General features: G+C 42.3%; 1 protein-coding gene across 2 annotated transcripts in view; it reads left to right on the forward strand.

Annotated features, from left to right (window-relative positions):
• Positions 1 to 19,009: 19,009 nt before the first annotated feature.
• The window catches only part of IGF2BP3 (insulin like growth factor 2 mRNA binding protein 3), a 157,366-nt gene continuing 154,485 nt past the window's right edge, over positions 19,010 to 21,890 (forward strand). For both annotated transcript variants that reach the window (XM_004604083.2, XM_055146952.1), the window contains exons 1-2: positions 19,010 to 19,184; positions 20,175 to 20,235. In XM_004604083.2, the coding sequence (XP_004604140.1) occupies positions 19,010 to 19,184; positions 20,175 to 20,235 (236 nt within the window). The remainder of the gene's footprint in view (positions 19,185 to 20,174; positions 20,236 to 21,890) is intronic.

Consider the following 21,890-nt stretch of genomic DNA (forward strand, 5'->3'; position numbering starts at 1 on the left):
AATATTGATTCCATTATTTCTGTTTATATCATCACTGTAACTACATCACTGTCATCCCGTTGCTCACTGATTTGCTCAAGCGGGCACCAGTAACATCTTCATTGTGAGACTTGTTACTGTTTTTGGCATATCGAATATGCCACAGGTAGCTTGCCAGGCTCTGCCATGCGGGCGGGATACTCTCAGTAGCTTGCCAGGCTCTCCAAGAGGGACGGAGGAATCAAATCCAGGTCAGTCATGTGCTAGGCAAACGCCCTACCCGCTGTGCTATCGCTCCAGGCCAAGTGCAGTGGTGTTTACAATTAATTGATCATAGCCAGTTATAGATATATATTATAGCCAAACTATATAAAGCTGTGAAGGAAGCCATCCCGGGTGAGGGCATGTGACTCAGTAAAAGAGAAGGTACTGCAATATGAGTGTGACCCAGGCTACCCTGCCCCCAAGAATATGAAACCTACAGTTGTCACAACATGAAGGGGAGAAAATGATGCCATCCTTGGGTAGTGGTTTTCTTTTAGAATAATAAGCAAACTGTAGAGGTGGAAGGGCTTTAAAGATTTAGTTCAGAGGGCTGTAGTGATAGTACAGAGGGTACTCTCAGCACACAGCTGATCCTGGTTTGATCCCCAGCATCCCATATGGTCCCCAGAGCACTGCCAGAAGTGATTCCTGGGTACAAAGCCAGGAGCAACCCCTGTGTACTGCTGGGTGTGGCTCCCAGTCTCCCTCCAAAAAAAGATTCTTGTCCAGAGCTAGATTATTTACATAATAATTAGTAAGTAAGAGTAGCGACTGTCTAGGATTAGAGACTGAATTTTTTTTGCGGGGGGGGGGGGTGCAGTCACACTCAGTGGTGCTCAATACTTACTCCTGGATCTGCACTCAGAGATTATTCCTGTTTGACTTAGGGGAGTTGAACCTGGGTCAGCCACTTGCTATACTATGTTCTGGCCCCTACGCTGACGTAATTTCTATTTACTACTTTAATACATTAATTAATAAATGCCTATATTTTCTACACCCATCTATTCAAAATCACCAGAAACCAAAAACAAGCTTTAGTTGAGGTATGGTTGAGGGCTCTGCTCTGAGTAAATAATCATACCGTAAAAAGATCAAGGAATTATCATATTTAGTTGCATTTAAACAGCACTCTGGGATGTAACTGCGAGAAGTGTGATATCCACCATCTGGGTGCTTCTCAGAGTTTATGGAAATGATGGTCAAGGAAATCACTCAAGGACTGGAGTACGTGCTCTGCATGCCACAGCCCCAGGTCTGATGTCTGACACTGCTGAGTGCCCTGAGCACTACAGGGACTAACCCCTCAGCACCACTGAGTGTGACCCCAAGTCAGACACAAACATAGCAGAACAATTAAAGATACAAAAACAAGTCAGAAAAAGAATATCTGCTTTCTCAAAATTACAGGGACTCAAGCCTAGATACTGAATATTGCTTCACATGTAATAAATTAAAGATGTCTGGGAAAGAAGAATAAATGATTAAAGACATCTATCAATAAGGATTCTAAAGTATTGGACCAAGAGAGCAGTACAATGCAATACAGATATTAAAAATAAAAGAATGCATGAGTGAAGTTCAAAAATTGCAAGAGGAGCTGGTGAGTGGCACTTTGCTCATCAATTCCTGCGTCCTACTACCTGTAATGACTCTTACTCAGCGTGTTTTTTGTTTGTTTGTTTGTTTGTTTTTTGGGTCACAACTGGCGATGTTCAGGGGTTACTCCTGGCTTTGCACTCAGGAAACAGTCCTGGCGGTGCTCGGGGGACCATATGGGATGCTGGGAATCGAACCCAGGTTGGCTGCGTGTAAGGCAAATGCCCTACCCGCCGTGCTATTGCTCCAGTCCCTCAGCGTGCTTTCTAATCAACTAGAAGTCTGGTGGGGGGGGGGGGTGGAGGAAGAAAAGACAGTCCCTTAGCAGACTGGAAAATAAACTTTCCTATTAGCCTCTCATTCACTGTGACTGTCAGGACAATATAGCCAATGAAATCTCTGGTTGACAAGTGTTACAGACATTGTATTTGATGGAAGTGAACTTTTATTTTTGAGCACTTCAATATTTTCATATCATTTAGATACACTCAAAAAGGACTCTAAGAGGGCCAGAAAGATAGCACAGTGGGTAGGGATCTTGCTTTGCATGCAGCCAAGTTATGTTGGAGTATATGGAATCCCATCTGGTCATCAAGTCCTCCTGGAGCAATCCCTGAGAGCAGAGCCAGGAGTAACTCCTGAGCATCACTGGGTGTAGACTCCGTGCCTAAAAAACCCAACAACAACAAAAAAGGGGTTTGAGAAATGTTTTAATAAAAATGTTAAAATGGATCACTAAGGTTGACGTGGGTTCAATGGTCAGCACCCCATATGGTCTCCCAAGCCCAGCCAGGAGTGATCCCTGAGCACAGAGCCAAGAGTAAGCCCCAAGCACTACCAATGTGGCCCAAACCCCCTTTACTCTTCTTTTCCCGTCCCCTAAGAAAACAAATGGGTCACTAAAGAAAGTGATAGTGTCTTAACCATCCTGTTTCTGAGTGACAAGAATGGCACTTGTAAGCCGTCTCTTAAGGGTGGTGGGCAAAGCTTGAGTTTCATACTACAGCCTCTGTCCTCCACAGTGTTCTTTATCTTTGCCCTGCCCACTTCATGCACATTTGTGTTTTGATGGTTCTTAGCACACAGAAAATTGTAGTCTTAAACCCAGTTCAAATAATACCAATATAGAAAAACATAACTGCAAATCTAAGAAACATATGCATTATTTTTATTAGGGAACCACACAATGAAGCTTTGTGGTATTATATTACACATTAAAGATAATGCTAACAATTTGACATTACCCATGATAAAATAAATGCGGAAACTGAGTATTCTATGAAAATCAGAGTTCACAATCTTAATATTATAGCTATTTATTTTTATTATAGCTATTTGAATGTGAAATGTGAAGTGAGTTCATTATAACTTCCTAGAATTACATTTGATTATTTGTAGGAGGTTCTGAGCAATTTAAATTTTTTTTTTTGGGGGGCAGGGATGGGACAGCATTGAGGCACACCCCAGTGGTGCTCAGGGCTTACTCCTGTCTCTGTGCTTAGGGATCATTCCTGGCAGGACTCAGGGGACCATATGCTAGGGATTAAACCCAGGTCAGAAAAATGTAATTCCAACCCCAGCAAGTTTAGGGTTTTTTTTTTTTTTAAATTTATTTATTTTTAATTAGAGAATCACCGTGAGGGTACAGTTACAGATTTATACACTTTTGTGCTTATACTTCCCTCATACAAAGTTTGGGAACCCATCCCTTCACCAGTGCCCATTCTCCACCACCCGTAAACCCAGCGTCCCTCCCACCCTCCCCAATCCCATCTCCCCCCCACCCCACCCTGCCACTGTGGCAAGGCATTCCCTTCTGTTTTCTCTCTCTAATTAGCTGTTGTGGTTTGCAATAAAGGTGTTGAGTGGCTGCTGTGCTCAGTCTCTAGCCCTCATTCAGCCCGCAACTCCCTTCCCCCACATGGCCTTCGACTACAATGTAGTTGGTGATCGCTTCTCTGAGTTGACCTTTCCCCGGAACGTGAGGCCAGCCTCGAAGCCATGGAGTCACCCTCCTGGTACTTATTTCTACAGTTCTTGGGTGTTAGTCTCCCACTCTGTTATTCTATATAATAGGGTTTTTTTTTTTAACCCGTAAAAATTATTTAAGAGGGCTGGAGTAATAGTACAGTATATAGGGTGCTTGCCTCGCACTCAGTAGCACGTTTTTGACCCTTGTCATCCCATATGGTCCCTTGAGCACAGCCAAGAGTGATTTCTGAGTGCAGAGCCAAGAGTAAGCCCTGGGCATCGCCAGGTTTTTTATCATTAGCTTTCTACTCAAAACAATAAAAAAAAATTAGGAATTTAGATTACATACTATCTCTTTTTTTTTTCTGGACAATTTTGCCAATTCTTGTCTGAATAGCGCTGAACCGTAGGTCTACATACAAAAACCCTATTTTTACTCAGTGTATTTTATAAATGTGAAGGAAAAATTTATTGCAAGTTTCAAAAGTTCCCTTTTACTTAACTACTGTTATCCATTCTTTCTTAAAAGTCTATATGATATGGTAAAATTATTTATGTTGCTCTGACATAAATGTACTGAAAATGAATTATGATCAAAGACTTTTTCACTGCCTTTAGAAACTGGAAAAAACTATTGTTCTTCACTATACTGTGAATAAAAAAATTAGTTTACACTTTCAATCAGTGGAGCTAGTTTTGTCTTGGCAATAGGACCACAGCTTTGTCTTAGAGGGTTGTGTAGAAGATGTATTTTCACACAAAATTAAAACAATAATTGAGGGGCTGGAGTGATGGCATAGTGGGGTAGGGCATTTGCCTTGCATGCAGCCGACCTGGGTTCAATTCCTAGCATCCCATATAGTTCCCCAAGCACCGCCAGATGTAATTCCTAAGTGCAGAGCCAGGAGTAACCCCTGTGCATCGCTGGGTGTGACCTAAAAAGCAATAATAATAATAATATAAAATAAAACAATAACTGAGCTCTTGCTTCTAGAGGGTTGGATGTTAGATAATAGCATCATAGCTTCATTCAAATATTTATGGACTATAGACTATGTATCAGATACAATTTAGATATTGGAAGATTATCAGCAAGTGGCAAATTACATCCCTACACTTATGCAATTTGCTTACAAAAAATTTTAAATCGAATCTTGTTAATAATGTTTATTATTATTATTAGAGGAGTTACATGCAAAAGAAATTTAATGATAAATCACTTGCAATATTTAGATACAGTGCTCTGCAAGATTACTTTAAAGTTTGAAATCAGAGAAGAGATTTTTTGTTTGGAGTTCTAGGAAAAATGACTTGAGACTAATCTACAAATGAATACAAGCTATGAAAACTTCATATATAGTTATTTTAAGTTCACTATATTGCAAAATGTAAAGAACAAAAAGAAAATGAGTGAAGTTTATAATATGAAGTACACAGTTGGAATATATCTTGGAGAGGCAAAAGAGTATAGTAGAAGTACACAGCATGTCTACTTTGAATGTGTCAGGGACATGAAAGACTTTTAAAACGACAAAGAGTACAACTGAGTAATAGGACAAAACTCCCACAAATTTGATTGCCTTCTTTGTCTATGATAATTACTTATTCTTATTTTATACTAAAGTAGCTTCTCTCATTCAAAGAATATATTTTAAATTTTCAGTGGAGTCAGTTTTATAAAATAAAAATCTGTTATCCTTTATTTCATTATTAATAATTCTAATGTTTAGGAGTCAAATTAAGTGAATTTTATTTATATAGCACCTTGAGATATAGATTATACAAGAGAAACACTTTTTAATGCTATCATTGGGAATCTTTATTTACTTTTATATAATAAAATACATGTTAACGAAATAGCCTTTCTATTTGTATAATCTCTGAAAATTTTAGTCTCAGTAAAAATTAGAAATATCATAGGGGAAAGTTCCAGTCAGATCTGTTCGAATAAATTCTAATGAGATGCATTTTTTGCCTTATAATTTATTATGTTAAATTGAAAATAGGAAGTGACTCCCACATCAATCAGTTTGTACCACTAAAGCTCTTCTCTCCATTTATTGAGAACGAATTAAATGGATAGCATGCATTGGGATACTCATAATCACAGAGTATTAAAATCTGAGTCCTGGAACTGCCTATTTCAAATATTTAAAATGAAGATTTATCTGTGTGTTATTATTTTTTCCTCTTAGAGAAATTCTGCCATTCTCATTATTATTCGTTTTGCAAATGGACCATTCCTAAAGCTCTTTTACAAAAAGGAGCAGCTACTCTGAAGTTCTTTATGAAAAAATTCCTCTGAAATATTGCTTAGATGAATAAAAAAATCCAGCTCTTAAAGAATCTCTGCAGCACAGATAAAATTATTATGTTGATCTTTTTCTAGACAATTGTTATAGAATATTTTAAGAACCCACCAGGATTATAAGCACAGATATTTAAGCACTTTGGGTTCTTTAACTCTAAATAGGTATGGTCTAAAGATGTTCTGTTTATCTTTAGTTTGCTATGAGCTATCTCCTAATTGATCTCAAGAGGCTTCAACTTTTGTTGTAGGCATCTACTATTTGTATCTACAAAATGAAGCTATTCAAACGGATATGTTCTTCAGAAATTAAGGGGAAGCAGTAGAAAGCTAATGTTAAGGTCAAATATAAGTAACTATTAGTAAACATTCACACACAACAAATAATCTAGCAATTCGACATTTGATTCTTCAGTTTTGAAATTTTGACATTTGTATCCTGCTTTTTATTCCTTTTTTACCCATACATTTGTGTTTTATGGTAATATTTTCTCCTCAAAATGTGTAATAGGAGACTCTGAATCTAAAAGGGAAATCTTTTATGCTGTTTGGGGAGCAGAACAAAGTTTTTTACTTTTACAACTTTTGGTCAGGACATTGGCTTGTCAGTGATTGACATCAGGAGGGGGTAGATTTCTTTACAAGGGTTAGATTTTTCTTTATATTTGCTTTTCCACTAGCAGTTTGTTAGCTGTGACATTTAAATAAATTTTCTTTTTTTCTGATATTGGTTTAAGTACATGAAAGAACCCTCCCTGCATTGTTTTCCAGGGTCAGGCTTTATCCAGTCCCCTTTCTCTTATTTCACAGAATTTTTCAAGTAGATTAATTTCATTGATACAATATTCGTTTATTTTCTGAAAATACATTCTACAAAGCTTATGTGCAGAAAGCCTACTCAGGGCCTTTTTGTTATAAAAAAAAAAAAGAAAAGAAAGAAAAGAAAAAGGTAAAGGATGGTAGAAATAGTCTAAGTCTCCTTACAGCTGAAGAAACAAAGCAAGGAGGTGAGCAACTGACCCAGGGTCACTGCGAGGTCAGCCAGGCACAGAGAAAACAGGCACCATTATGGCACCCAGTTGGTAAAGACAACAGATTTACAGGTAAACAAAGTTATTGAAGGGCAGCTCTTAATTCTGAGGCACAGCTGACGAGGACTTTGAGCTCCCCGTGTAGGCTGTGGTTCCTGAAACTAGTTAGGGAAGAATTTATGGTCAGCGACCACCACCTTGCACTGGGACAGCAAGAAAGAGCTGGAGGCAGCCTGAGCTTCTGCTGTTAGCAATCCTGGAGGTGGGAGGGGCGTGGGAGAGGGAAGTTTTGAATCACACCACAGGGAGCTATGCATGTGCACGTATGTAGGTGTATGTGTGCAAATAGCCACACATGCAAATCCCTCTCTTTGAAATGTCAGTAAAGCAGAAAGAAAATAAAGCTCCCGTCTGCTAAAGTGTTAGTTGGAGTACATCCGATCATAGAGGGTTATTTTTTTTTTAAATTTTTTAAAGTGTGCCGTGAGGAGGAATTTCTTAATTTATAACTCAGAATGGATGAGGTGGTAGGAGGTTCCGGTGGAGCTGGATCTTCCATCCAACTTTTTCAGAATTAAGAAAAATCACAGGCTAAACAAACCATGGAATCATTCCTCTTTCATACCAGTCTTTCCTATTGTACTGATTTTAACCTATTTGGGACTGTTTAAATGAGATTCTAACTAAAGCTATGAACCAGGTTATTATTTTTCATTTCTTTTCAGGGTCTTCTATCTACCACCAAGGCGTTTGTGCCCCTTAGCTTTCAATAATATACAAAACCTTTGGTCAGGATAAATGTGGGTGTTTTATTTTTTAAATAATTATATTGGGCAAAACTCTTCCTAGGTCTCTGAATTACCACAAACAGGAGTAAGTATTTATTACTACCCCTAAGGACTGTGATATGGTTTCCTTCACTCAGTAAAACACATCTCAGCCCTGCCATATCTCAGATGTGTCTGCCCTTACTTTAATTTCCTTAGCTGTAAAATGGGAACCTAGTGATAGTCTTTCTAACCATGAAATTGATTTATGAAACAAGTTGAACACAAAGTCCTATAAAAAGAAGATATACTCTGTACAATTCCCTAATGAACATTCCCACTAAATCTTTATCTTATTTATGCAAATATCCAAGAATTTGGGATATTTTCCCTTTTGCATAGCTCAGTAGTAGGCTCTAACAACATTGTTTTTTTCATTAAAAAGCATTTAAGACTTGAAATTTACAATGAGGAAAGTCACAACTTTAAAAGTTATATTTTAGAGAAATTAAAACTTAGTATTTACTATAGTGACTAGATATCTTCCGGTTGGCACATCCTTTTCCTGTTACAAGTGCTTTAAACACTTAAACTTCCCTTTAGAGCAGAATATGCTTTACAGTCTCCTCTGGGTTTTGAAAACAATTTATCTTCATATTTATTGGTACAGCCACAGCAGACTTCAAAATCCAGTCAATAAGGCCAAATTACATTGCATAATCATTTTGAAGCCACCATTCTGACCATGTGCCATAAATTGCATTACTTCCAAATAAATTTGTTAGATTATCCAACCTCCAAGCAGTTACCCTACGTAGAATCATATTCTTAAATATCCTTAAATTATCTATAAAAGCATTTTTCAAAGAATCAGTAAGACCTCTTTTAGGCACTTATAAGTGCAAATGTATTTATTGCCTTTAAATATATATGTATATATTTTACTGAATTACTGTCAGTTACAAGGTTACAAAGATATTTGTGATTGAGTTTCAGGCTACAATTTTCCAACACCAATCCCTTCATCATTGTCCACTAACCTCTACCATGATTGACTTTATTATTACAGTAAGTTTCAAGTTTTTATTTTAAAAATTTAGAAGGACCACTTTTTAAGCCACAGAAACCAGATTTAAAAAAAAATAAAACTTACTTCGACTTACTTTCATGTTTTTTATCTAAATACAAAGAAACATGAAAAAGTCTTTAAAAAACAAAGTTTATATCACATGTAAAAGTTATACTAGGTAGAACAACAAGCTTAACAGTATTAAAGATACTCTTCCCAGGATAATTAGTAAAACAAGATGCTAACAACACATTCAATGCTCATAGTTTTAGTATTATGAACAATAACACTATAAGGTTCATCACTAGATTTGAGTGTTGAGAATATTAAATTCTAGCTCGAGTCCCATAAACACCCTAAATTTGATTTTTTTTTAATACATCTTTTCCTCACTGGTTGTAATACTTTTATTTCCATTTAACTGCCATATCTGAGAATAATTCAGCTTATTAGCATAACATTGGCATAGATAAGGAAAGAAAATAGATGCATCCCTTAATGTGTAACAAAACCAAAACATTTATAAAGCAATGACCACTGTTCATTTTTTAAAAAGTGTTAAAATATTTGGTTATCTTCATGTAAATATATAACTTTCCCTACTTCTCTGTAACAAAACAATTTAGGGATATTTATTAATCAAGGAAAGAGAACTTTTACAAGAATAGTAATAGGAAAGGAGTTATCATTAATTAAAACAATATTAAAAACTTTATGGGTGGTCAGTTCTGAAGCAACATTACAGTTTAATCTATTCCTATTCCATTTTTTTTTCCTAGTCCTTAATAAAACAAAGACGCCAGAAAATAACAACACAGAGGACACACAGATTTCACTTAAAATCTGTTTCCATTTCCTATCTGCTTCAAAAATATTCTTCTGACAATAGCAGCAGACATGTATCTTTGATTTTTTTTTAAATAGAGGCATTTTCTTAAATAATGTTACTTAATTAAAGGCAAAGTTAAAAACAAATAAAATAAAGCACCCAAGATACTGATCTGTACAAATAAAAGTGGTAGAACAATCAAACAAAAAGAATTTGTGATAAGAACTTCAGATTTTACAAATTTATAAGCTTACCATTTCAAAATGTTATCAAAAACTTCTATAATTGTTTAAATTAAACAAAAATTAATCCTTTTAAAATTACGATTTATTTTAAAATAATGTGGCTGAAAACTTGTTATCTGTTAACAAGTTTTTTAAAAATAAAAATAACTACAGAAGATTTATGAAGAAAAAGTTAAATTACTTAAATTCTAATGTTGATAAACATCTTAATTCCTTAGTCTGATTGTTACTTTCTCCCCAATATTAAAAATATATCGGAGTAATCTGACGATAGAAAAACAAAGTAATGCTTGTTTAAACTTGCAAACTCTGATTGTGAACACAAGTTCTATCTTGCTTTCCTCCTTTACAGATTTCTACAAGGGCTTCTCAGTGAGAATATTATGTATATATTCCTATGACCAATTATACATATTGATTATATTCCATATCCTACAAAACTGTCCCCAACTGGAAGATTTGTAGGTGTTAAATAGTACTTTTAGCTCTATATCACCTGTTTCACTAGACAAAAATACACTTACCTCTTCTGTTGTTTATTAATATTTAAAACAAAATTCAATTAAATTTGTTTCTAAGTCACAATATTAACTCCAAACTAAATAAAAAAATTAAATATATTTCTGTAGTTGCCAGAGATAAGTATTTGTGTACTATATAAAATTGTTAGGGGTTTTTTGGTTAATTTTATTTGGTTAATATCTTTTTATAGATGATCACTGGTTTAAATTAAAACCAAAAATGCCATTTGAATCTTGGTAGCAAAGAAATATAAGCAAGTTAATACAGCAGGTAAGGTGCTCCTCTTGCACATGACCAATCTGGGTTCGATCCCAGGCAATGAATATGGTCGGTCTCCTGGGCATCATCAGGAGTGCTACCTGAGCACAGAGCCAGGAGTAAGCCCTGAGCACAAGGCGGGTGTGGCCCCCAAAACCAAAAAGAATTGTAAAAGGAAAGTGAGCATAAGAGATGTGTTAATAGAAACAAGGAGCCAACTTTTAAGCATTATTTAACAAACGAAAACAAAATATAATGATCTCATTCTGTGTTTAATTGCTTCAGAACAAAATGTTAACACTATAATAAGAACCATACCTGTTTTTAATGTAACAAAGTAATCTTTTTTTCCAGGCTTTTTTTTTTTACTTTTCTTGGTGTTCTTTTTATAAATTAGATTTTTCAGTAGCTGGATTAGAATTGGAAAAAGGGATCCTAAGAGTTCTGTAAGCTTAATGGAAATATTTAATAATAATGTATCTTATATTTATATCAAATTGTGCACATTTGAAAAAAGCCTTTTATTAATATTTTACCAAGTGAAATTTCATTCCTTTAAAATTATTCTCCAAGTCTTGGACAGTGCAAGGAAAAACATATTTTAGAATTCAAATGAGACATAAAAAGTTTACCTACAAAGAAAAAAAATAACTAAAAGTAGGAAAATTTATTTACTGATTGGCACATGATAATTCTCCTAAATAAGGAAAAATGATCAATTCAGGCTCAATGATTAACATTATTTTAAGCCTCTACAATATCTTAAGCCTCATTTCAAAATGTCTCTTTGAAGGCATTGGCAATTTAAACTGGTAAGTTTAATTTGAGAAAAGCAACAAAAATATACGACCAATTTTTATAATTTTAAGCATTTCACTATAAAAAAAAAAGAAGCATGTTACACAGGAATTTTAGGACAAATCTTTACAGTGTCAAGTTGAAGAAAGATTTCACATAAAGTTTTGGATTCTTGTCTGTTACAACTCAAATTTTTAGGAACTTTAGTTTAAATAATAATTGAAAAAACCCTCACCTTATCTGTTGCTTTACTCTTCAAAGCTGGGATCACCAAGCAGGAAAAAATCTCAGGACCAAAATGTAAACTGAACTCAAGAAGGAATGAATTTTAATGAGCCATAGTGGAAATGGTAATGATCTACTATTATTCTTGCAAGAAGGAATTGATAAATATACTGTTTTATTATATCTAAGAGCTCACTTTTTTGTCTTTTTTAAAAAAATTTCTTTTCATATATAGGCAGCAGGAGTTAAAATTTCAGGATACAGCTTATTCCAAAAATTACCTCGAAGGAGCTATTGGTTTATTTGGGAACATGTCATGAAATTTGTTGCTTTATTAAGAAGATTCTAATTACTAAATTTTATCTTGGCATGGCACTGGGGAAAATAAATAGTTAGAAAACAGTAAACAGGAAAACAGTAAAAATATGTTAGAAAATACAAATACTAGCTATCACCTCAGCATGTGCTTTGTTATTTGATTATTTTAATGAGAGTAGGTTCTTATTGTTCTTTCCAGGGGGATTTCATGCTTGGATTACTGTCCCACTTTACTTCTTCAATTAATACCTTTTCTCTCTCACACCTTCCCTCAACCCTGAGTAAGGAAACCTGCAAGATAAATGAATTGTAACCAAGAAATAATTTTGAATCTCCAACTCTTCTCATCCTTTCCAGACCCTTCCCCCCACAAATGCCTATCTTCTTTGTTTTCTGTGGCTGGTCTGCAAATACTTATGGACACACCAATTACCAAAGAGTCTTTTCACTAAAGGTCTCATCCGCCCTTCTTTTAGAAGAATAGTAATAATAAATAAATATTTTAAAGTTTCAAATAAAGCAGAAGATAATAATAAATCTTTTTCCATCCAGTATTTAAATAATTATATATAAAGTTGAACAGAAAGCTGAACACTTTTAATTCTCTATTTAGTAGTTGAAATGAAATTTCTCCCAACCAGAGCAAAAAATTTAAAAAAGTAAAACATGATATAAATCTTTAATTTGAGAGAACAGTTGAAAGTACCCAAGGTTTTAGTGTTTTGACTTCTTTAGTCAATTCTGGAATTTTATTTTTACAGTTTTCTCTAGTCTAAGATTTTCAAATTATTTTTCTATTTTTAAAATATAAAACGGTAGAAAGTTTAACTCCTAACCTCGAATAATTCCACAAATAATGTTTCCACACTTAAAATTTCCTAGGTGTTAAAGGGTTATCTAAATTAATTCAGTAATCTTAAATATTTACTATAAATTTACTTACTATTAAAAAACTACAGAATTTCAACTTATTTAACTCAAATATTTATAAATTACTTTGATGGTTCAGAAATTCTATGTGAAAGCTTCAAAAAATAAAAATTATTGAAATGTAGTTAAATTATATAATATGCAAACAAAATATTTATTTTACAATAGGTTTCCTTACAAATCAAGCTAGTTTTTAAATTTTTGTTTTCAAAATCTGCTCAAATAAAACCAAGTATTTTGGTAGAGGGAAATGGTTTCTTCAATTGCTTTACTCTTAGAGACTAAAACTAAAAATAGTGCAAATCTAAATAAAAACAAAATTTCCAAAGAATGTTTAGTAGCTGATGTAATGTCACTAGTAGACAAGTTAATATATGTAAAAAACTGAATCACTGATATAAATTCTCTAAAGTTTTAAATATTTACTAGGGAATTGTTGTTTATATTGGTTTTTAACCTAATCAGGTATTTGACTCACATAATGAACAATTAAATACTGTGAACAAATTGTTGTTACACTTTTAACTAGTACATTTTCGTTTTTTTAGATTATTAAATAACTGAAAAGTCTATTACGAAATTGGATACACCAAATACATACTTCCCTCTTCTCTGTCATGACCAGACTTCTGGTCTTTACTTTTGTGAAGGCTAACAGTACTTTATTTAAGCATAAATGCATCAAAGACACCACCACCTAGAATTCACTATTGCAGCTGTTTGCTTTTTCAGTTAATCAAATTAAATGATTATTTCGTTTATTTTGTGTCTTTGCAATACAATTTCGTGTTTATTATTTTTTCTCACCGGGTCCACCAAGCATCAGTAAAATTAGAACATTTCAGCTACGGAAATCGCTAATCCTTCAAGGTCGGTCTCAGCTTTGGTCTTAGGGCAAGCTTCAACGAAAACGTGGTCTCGGCAGTTGATTTTATCCGGAATTTTTCGTTTGCTTTTCTTTTTTTTTTGGAAGGGACTGTTTGATTTTTGCTCAAGACAAACTCTGTGGACCACAAAAGGGGATTGGATAGGGAGGGTGGGGGAGCATGAATGGATTTCTCCAGACGCCCAGGAAAAAGTTCAGGCAACTGGAAACATATTTTGTTATCTTAAACTGAAAAAGACACACCGAGTGCTAAGAGGTTGGAAACGGACCGGGAACCCGCGCGACCCCAGGGCGCTGAACCCGGAGCAGACCCACGACCTCCGGGCGCTGGCGGCGGGGGGCTGGGAGGGGCCTCGGCGGACACCACGCGGCCGGCGGGGCGGGCCCCACGCGCGCTGGCACCACACCTCGCTTCTCCTCTTTGGGGGGCTGGGGGCAGCAAAATTAAAAAGGGATCGCAAAGTGGGAGTGTGTGTGTGAGCGTTGGGGTGGGGGGAACCTCATTTTACCCTTCAGCAGCACAAGCACCGAGGGAGCAAAGGGTTATTTTCGCGCCACAAAAGATGGAAATGCAGGGGAGGCTCGGGGGCCAATGAGTGGAAACCAGCAAACGGCTCTGGCGGAGGCAGCCGGCGCTGATAGGCTGCCCCGGTCCGCCAATCGGATGAGCCGCAGCCCCCCCCGCCCCCTCCCCTGCCAGGGGCGGCGTCTCCCCTTACGCTGGTTGCTCAACTCGGTCTCGTCGAGTCGGCCCCGTGGAGCGCGGGAGCCCCGCCCTGGGGCCGCGTTTGCGCGCCCGTCGCGCCGCTCGGCCCCGCCCGGGGCAGACGCGCGGGGTTCGGCCGCGGCCCCCCGGCATTTCCCCCCCCTAACCCCACCGTGGGGACTCGCTCGCTGGACGCCCTCGTGCCCGCGGAACAGCCCGGAGGTGCGGCAGGGTAGGGGTACACGCGCTCCTGCGGGCCAGGACGGTCTCAGGTGGGGAGTTGCGGCGGGCGGCCGCCCCCAAGTCCCCCACGTCTAAGTGGGGCACCGGGCTTCGCGCGCGACGGGGCCGGCATCCTCCGGAGACGCCTGTCCCGTGGCGGGGCGTGGATGGGCCAGTGCGGGTCGAGCAGCGGCCGCAGATGGATCTTCCTCCGCGTGGAGCTTCAAGCCTTCTCCCTGCAGAAGCACCGGAGGGGAGGAAATAACTCCATCTTCTCGTCTCCGGGGGCACCATTTTTTAAAAAAAATAATAAAATTTAAATAAAATAGAAGGCGGCTGATCCGGAGAAAGAGCAGAGCCCGGTTTTACCACTTATCATGCATCTGGGTGAAACAGATCAGAGTCCAGGAAAGCTGTACACAGGAAGGAGCAAGAACGTGCTTAAGAAAAAAGAGAAAAAACCCAACAACCCCCTAGGAGGCCCAGCGACGCGGCGAGGCGCTTGCCCAACGGAGCCAAGGGCTTCTGAGTTGGGCTAGTGGGGGGCGGGGGGTCTTAGGAAGCAACAAAATGCCCTATCCCAGTCGCTTTCCCCTGCCCAGCCTTCACTCTTAGCCTGTGGCTACAGCATGTGTACCCCAGCTTTTAACATTTTCTGCTTTAATATTACACTGATCCTTAAGAAACTTTAAAAAATCACCCACAGGTTAGCAGATAAGGAGGAGGCACTAGCTGTCTGCAAGAGTAAACAGGCTACAGTTGGAAGGAAGCAGTATCAGCATAGATGATGGATGAGTAGTTCTTTCTTGGAGTTCACAGCAACTTAAGGCAGCAACTTCTTCGGGAAGAAATTGGTGTAGCCTGAGTACACGATTCCTTGTGTAAAACCCATTGAGAAATTTTAAGTTTGATCTTATATTCATTCTTGGAAATACACTAGAGATAGTCTTGCACTTGAAATGTCAGTACAAAACAACTACCCAAGCTCTCTTTACTCAGCTATTGTGTATATACTTACTCAAATGCTTGGAAGGTTGGAAGTCGACTGTATCCACCTCCCTTTTTGATGTCTAAGCTTATGTAACTGGTGTATGTTTTTAAGGTCCTAGATGGAGTATCCATTTTGTTACAAAAATACACAGATTAAGTTCACAAGAGTCCCAGGAACATATTTCATCAAAACAGCACAACTTGTTTTAAATTCCAGCTGTTAGATTTGTTTGATAGTGACAGACAAGCATGGGCTAGCAGTTATAGAAAATAAACACGTTATTCCATGCTTTAGAAGTAGTTATTTCCTTAGGTGTCAGTTTTAATAAAAGCAAAACAGTCAACAATCCAAAGGGTACCATACAATGAATCTGGTAAGCAAGCTGAATACAGATAATTTGTTGTTGTAGAAAAAGTTCAATGATTGTCAACAGACGAGATGTAAAACTCAAGTGGTACATGGAAAAACAACTATCAAATAAGAAGCACATTTCTCCAAATAGCTGTTGAGTTCATGCAACAGGTAACATAGAATATTAATAATTGGTATTTATATTTTGCACATCACATAAAGTAATTCATATTTTCAGAACTAATGTTCTCTTTCAAAAAAAGGGAAAAATAAGTAGTCTTTAAAGAAAAGTTAAACCTGACCCATCAACTTAAAATTTAACCACCAAAATGTCCTATTAAGGTAGAGTTCATAATACAGTTCTAAACACCATTATACAAGGACAGCTTGTTCCTTCCAACTTAGAAAGTAGTAACATTTCACTCAATTAAACGTGAATGAAAATATTGTATGTATATTTATAAAGCTGAGCTTGCTTGGTAGGAAGGAAAAACCTGTTAGAAAAACCAGTTGCATGTAAAATGGATGATCTGACACTTTCCGGTTCCTTAACATAACATTTGTGAGTTCCTTTTAAAAGAAAAAAAGTAAGTACCCTGCATCATGCAATAATTCCCACGTGTTTTAAAGGTATTCTGCTCCTCATCTTTTAATTGGGAAGCACTTTCAAATTCCATATATGGGTATGACAAAGGAAAATGTAATGTAACATAATTACGGAGCTATGTTGTAATTACTTCAGAAGATTCAGTGTGGATCCTAACATTTTCTCTATTACACAATACATTATTTTTTAGTGGTAAGCGTACTCAGTTATAAAAGACTTGTTTCTATTTCCATCTGGATAGACGCTCCTTCAGCAATTAGCATTTTATTTAGCTTGTTAAGAGAGAATACCTGTTAAAAAGATACCCCAAGAACCAAAATGAACAGGACGCCTCTGAGCGAAGCCCGCACAACCTTTCAGCGACCCCGGGCCCTTTCCAGCAGCACCCAAGCCCGGCGCTCATTTCCGTCTTCCTCGGCTCCGGGCCACTGTCGTCGGCGGGGCCGGCTCGCCCGGGCCCCGAGCCTCCCCCCTCGACGCGCACCATTGTGCGATCGCACACGGGGGAAATTATGAATGGTTCTGCGGGCCGAACGCGGGCAGAACGCCGGTGGGAAAGACCGGTTCTCAAGCGCCAGTACTACCTAGGGCCGAGGCAGAACGGTCTTCCTGTTTTTTGAGTCCCAAGTTTTCCGAGTAAAAGGATTTCAATAAAAGTACCAGCCTACCCCTCTCTCCTCCGCCTTTGGAAACTACAGGAAGAAATCGCTTCCTTTTGCATAAGACTTTTCCCACTCTCGCTCGACTCCTGCGGCCTCGGGGTTGGGGCGCGGGGGGCGCGGGGGAGCGCCCCCGAAGCACCCTGCACGCCTCCCCCGCACCCCAGCCCCAGCCCCCAGCCCGCCGCCGCCGCGCGCCCCTCCCCCCACGGCGGCCGAGCCCGCCCCCGGCCTCATTTATCCCGGAGCCTTTTCTGAATCGCGCAACCAATGGCAAACGCGAAGCCCCGAGCCACCGCCGGCGCAGGCGGAGGAGGTGTCGCCCAGACACCCGCCCAGGACGCCGCCGCGGGCTCCCATCCCCCACCCGCCCGCCCGCTCGGCCCGGGTGGGGTGCGGGGGGGGGGCGCCCACTTCCCCGGGGCCCGGGCCCGGGATGGGTGCAGGGGTGGGGCGCGCCTGCTCGCCTCCGCCCCAGCGTGCCTCCCCCACCCCCGAGCCCCGCGCGTTTCCGCCCCTGCCAGCCCCGCCAGCGTGCTCGTGGCTTCGCCGAGGTTGCAGTTCTCCTGTCACTGAAAGCCACCGAGGCGCGTTCGCCAAGGGTGACTCTTTGATCTGCTTCCATTACCTGCATGTTTTTCTTTCTTTTTTTTTCTTTAAAAAAACCAAAATCGAATATTTACAACTCCGGTACACGGGAGCTCCAGGAACTGCCTAGTTAGCACCCTCCACCCCTTCCTCATTTAAAAAAAAAAAAAGAAATCAATATGCCTCCCCTCCCCCTCAGGACCCGCCCCGACCAGATAACCCTTTCCAAACTCCGGGGGCGACGAGCGGCGCCCAGAGCCGCGCTCCCCGGCGCGTCCCGGCCGCGGCTCTCCGGCGCTGGCCACCCCGCCCCCCCAGCCCCCTCCTCCGCCCGGGGTCCCTGTCAATCTCCTTTCCCCTCCCCCTCCCCGGGCTCCCCTCCCACCCCCGCCCCCTAACCCACTCTAATTGAGGCGCTGGGATTCCTCACGTGAGACGTTGATTTGTAGTTTGAACACGTGGCTCATTCAAAAAGCCGGACACTCGGAGCGGATTTTTTCCGCCTCCTTGCGCCTCCCTCCCCGCACCCCGGTTCCCCCCCCCGCCCTTCTAGCCAGTTACTCTTCAGGATTTTTTTTAATTTTTAATTTATTTTTTTTATTTTTCCGGGGGAGGCGGCGCCTTGCCCTCGCCCTGGGTGATATTTTCCCTGTCGGCCGGCCGAGGCAGCGGGGCTGGGGAGGAAGAGACAAAAAAGTCTCCCCCCCTCGCCGCCGCCCCCCGCTCCTCCTCCGCCTCCTTTTTCTCTCAGAGCCCGCCTCCCGCTCGGAGTTGGGAAGACTCGCGGATGCGTTTGGGGTGTAGGACGCCTTTTGCTTTCTCTCTCTCTCTTTTTTTTTAAATAGCTAGGGGAAAAAAAACCGACAACGAAAAAAAAAAAAAGACCCGGAACCTTCGGCTCTCGCGTCTCTGGCGTCTCGTCCGCGTCGCTCGCCCCGGGTGCTGGCCGCGCGCGTGTGTTTTCACGGCGAGAAGACGAGGGCAACAAAAACCCCACCGGATCCAGCCACCTCCCCGTGGGGGCTTTTAATTTTTCTTTTTCTTTTCTCCCCCCCTTGGGATTTTTTTTTTTTGGTTTTTGTTTTTAAAACCACCACTCTGAACAATGAACAAACTGTATCTCGGGAACCTCAGCGAGAACGCCGTGCCCTCGGACCTCGAAAGTATCTTCAAGGACGCCAAGATCCCGGTGGCGGGCCCCTTCCTGGTGAAGACGGGCTACGCCTTCGTGGACTGTCCGGACGAGAGCTGGGCCCTCAAGGCCATCGAGGCGCTTTCAGGTGGGCCCGGCCCGGCCCCGCGGCCGCCTGGGCCTGCGGGCTCCGGGGGCCGCGCCAGGCCCGGCGGCCGGACTGGGGGGGGGGGCAGGGGGGTCCCTGCTGGGGGCGCGGACGCAGCTCCCCTCCCCCCCGGAGCCAGGCGGCCGGAGGGCGGACGCGCTGTCAAGAGAACTCGGGCGCGGGCCCCCGGCTGCGCGGCGGGGCGGGGGGTGCCGCGCCCGCCACCCTCCCCGGAACGCTCGGCGGGACCCAGGCGTGTGCTGCTGCGGGTCGGGGCGTGCGGGCCGCGGGGCCGCGCCCTCTCGGTCTCCCGCTCTCTCTCTCTCTCTCTCTCTCTCGCCGGCTTCTCGGGCCCCGCGGCCCCCCGATCCGGCGGTGGGAGCGCGCTGTGGCCCCCCAGCCCGCCGCCCGCCCGGCCGCCCTGCGCGGCTCTACGCCCTGCGGGGGGCGAGCGCGTGCAAGACCGGGAGCAGGCCCGTTCCCCAGCTCCCGGTCCGACCGGCCGGAGGGCCAGGTGGGGCAGCCTGGGGGGGCGCTGGGGTGGGGTGCGACCCTAGACTCGGCCGGGGGGCCCCGTGACCCGCACTTTCCCTACGAGCGCTGCCCCGGGGTCCTGCCGCCTGCCCCTCTCTTCCCCCCAACTCTCGCGCTTCTCGCCCTGCGGGACGCGCTCCCGGGCGCCCCCTCTAGAAATTCGCCATGGACGCGCCCTCCCGGAATCTGCCCCCCAGGGTGGCAGGCCTGTCCTACGGGCGTTGTGGGGGCGGGTGACCCCCGGGAATGAACACGAGGGGAGGGTGAGAGAGCGTGCGACCCCACCCATCTGCGAGACCCCGCACCACCTCCCCCTTCCCACCCTCGCACAGGGGGCACCCCTTGCTTGGAGCCGCGTCGGGGTGCCAGTGAGTCGCACCCTGTCGGCCGTGCGGGTCCTTTGGGCCAGAAAAGCGGGTGAGCCCTGACCGCCGTCTTCCGCCTGTGGCCCCGCAGGTAAAGTGGAGCTGCACGGGAAACCCATAGAAGTGGAGCACTCGGTTCCGAAAAGGCAGAGGTGAGTAAAGTCCGTTTCTAATCGCTCCTGTTCACGGCTCCTCACGGGTCCGGGGCTCGATGCTGCTGAAAACGACTTTTCCTCTTTTGCGGCCTTTCTCGTGCCCCGAAGTTTGTGTGTGTGTGTGTGTGTGTGTGTGTGTGTGTGTGTGTGTGTTATGTGTGTGTTATGTGTGTGTGTAAGGCACAGCGGGCTGACTTGTGCTTCCTCGCCGCTGGGTTATTGTTGCTGGCATAAAAGTGGCCCAGACAGGCTTTCACAGCTCAAGGCTGAGTAGGTCAAGTTGTGGCAGCAGGAAATCAGTCTCAAAGGGCAGTTCTGGGGAACTGAGGCCGACCCTCCCCCCAGCGCCGACTCTCGGCGAAAGCAGCTGCAGACACGCGTGGGTGTGGCTCGCCTTTCCTCCTCGGCCCGCCGTGGGTGGCGGCGACAAGTCTGAGAGGTCTGGGAGGCCATCCCCGCTTCTGCGAGGGGAGGAATTAGTCTGGAGCACGTTGGCTTGCTGGCCAGGGGTGGGACGCCCGGAGCGCGCTGGTGCTTCTGCCCGCAGCTGGATCAGACCCTCCCGAGCTCAGGGGTTTGGTAAATCCCCTTTGTCTCCCTCCCACTCCTGAATATCGATATGTATTTGTCTGCACAGAACCTACCGGGAGATAAAGACCAACGTTTGTGCTGCTTGACTGAGGGCGCTTTGCCGGCCGTTTGTGTGGTGTGTCACTTTTCCTGTTTTCACAAACCCTGGAGTATTTTGGAGAAATGACTCCGTGCTCCAGAGCAGACCAGATCCTGGCTTTGGAATTCTGAACTGGAAAGCCAGGCGCTGCTCCCTCCTGTTTGGGACCAGGGCTGGCCTTTCTGTGCATTTTTTTTTTTTTTTTTTTTTTGCGTTTTGCAAGCCTGAGCTAAGGTTTCTGTCTTTCTCTTCCCATCCCCCCTCTCCCAGCTTGGGCCGAGCTATAAGCTGGAAGTTAATTTAAACCAGGACCTTGTGTCCGAGCGCACAGGTAGGACTGAGAAGGGAATGTGAGGGAGGTAAGAGTGGGTTGCTATGCATTTGCTCCTCGGTGCTGTGCAAATAGTTATGAATTGAGCCCTCTCCAGGTAAAGCATCTTCACAAATGTGGTTTTGGTACAAACAGGTTTTAATTTTTGTGAATTTGCCTTATCCATATATTTAATTTTCTTTCCAGTAAGTTGAAAAGGTCATTCATGTGACCTGAACTGGAGATTTGATGTGTTGGAGATATTTCATCTATTAAATTGGGGTTTGGGGCCACACCTGGTGCTGTGCACAGTGTGTGTGTGTGTGTGTGGTATTCTTGCTTTGTGCTTGGGGATCATACACTGTGCTGGGCTTGGCAAGATGCAAGGCAAGTACCTTAACATTTGAACAATTTCTCTGACCCTAAATTAAAAAAAAATAGATATTTTTTGGAGGTTGGGGCCACACCTGGTAGTACTTGGGGACAATGGCTGTGCTCAGACTCCTGGTGGTGCTCAGGGAGGGATGGAACATGGACTTCCCATACGAAAAACCCACTCAATTATCTAGACAGCCTTAGAAAATATATTTTAGAAAGATTATAAAGAATTTGTACTGAAAAGTAGTTAATTTGATCTGATCTGAAATGGAAGCATTGAATGTCTTTTCTCCC

This window comes from Sorex araneus, chromosome 1 (genome assembly GCF_027595985.1).
Source record: "Sorex araneus isolate mSorAra2 chromosome 1, mSorAra2.pri, whole genome shotgun sequence".
In the NCBI taxonomy this organism is placed as follows: Eukaryota; Metazoa; Chordata; class Mammalia; order Eulipotyphla; family Soricidae; genus Sorex; species Sorex araneus.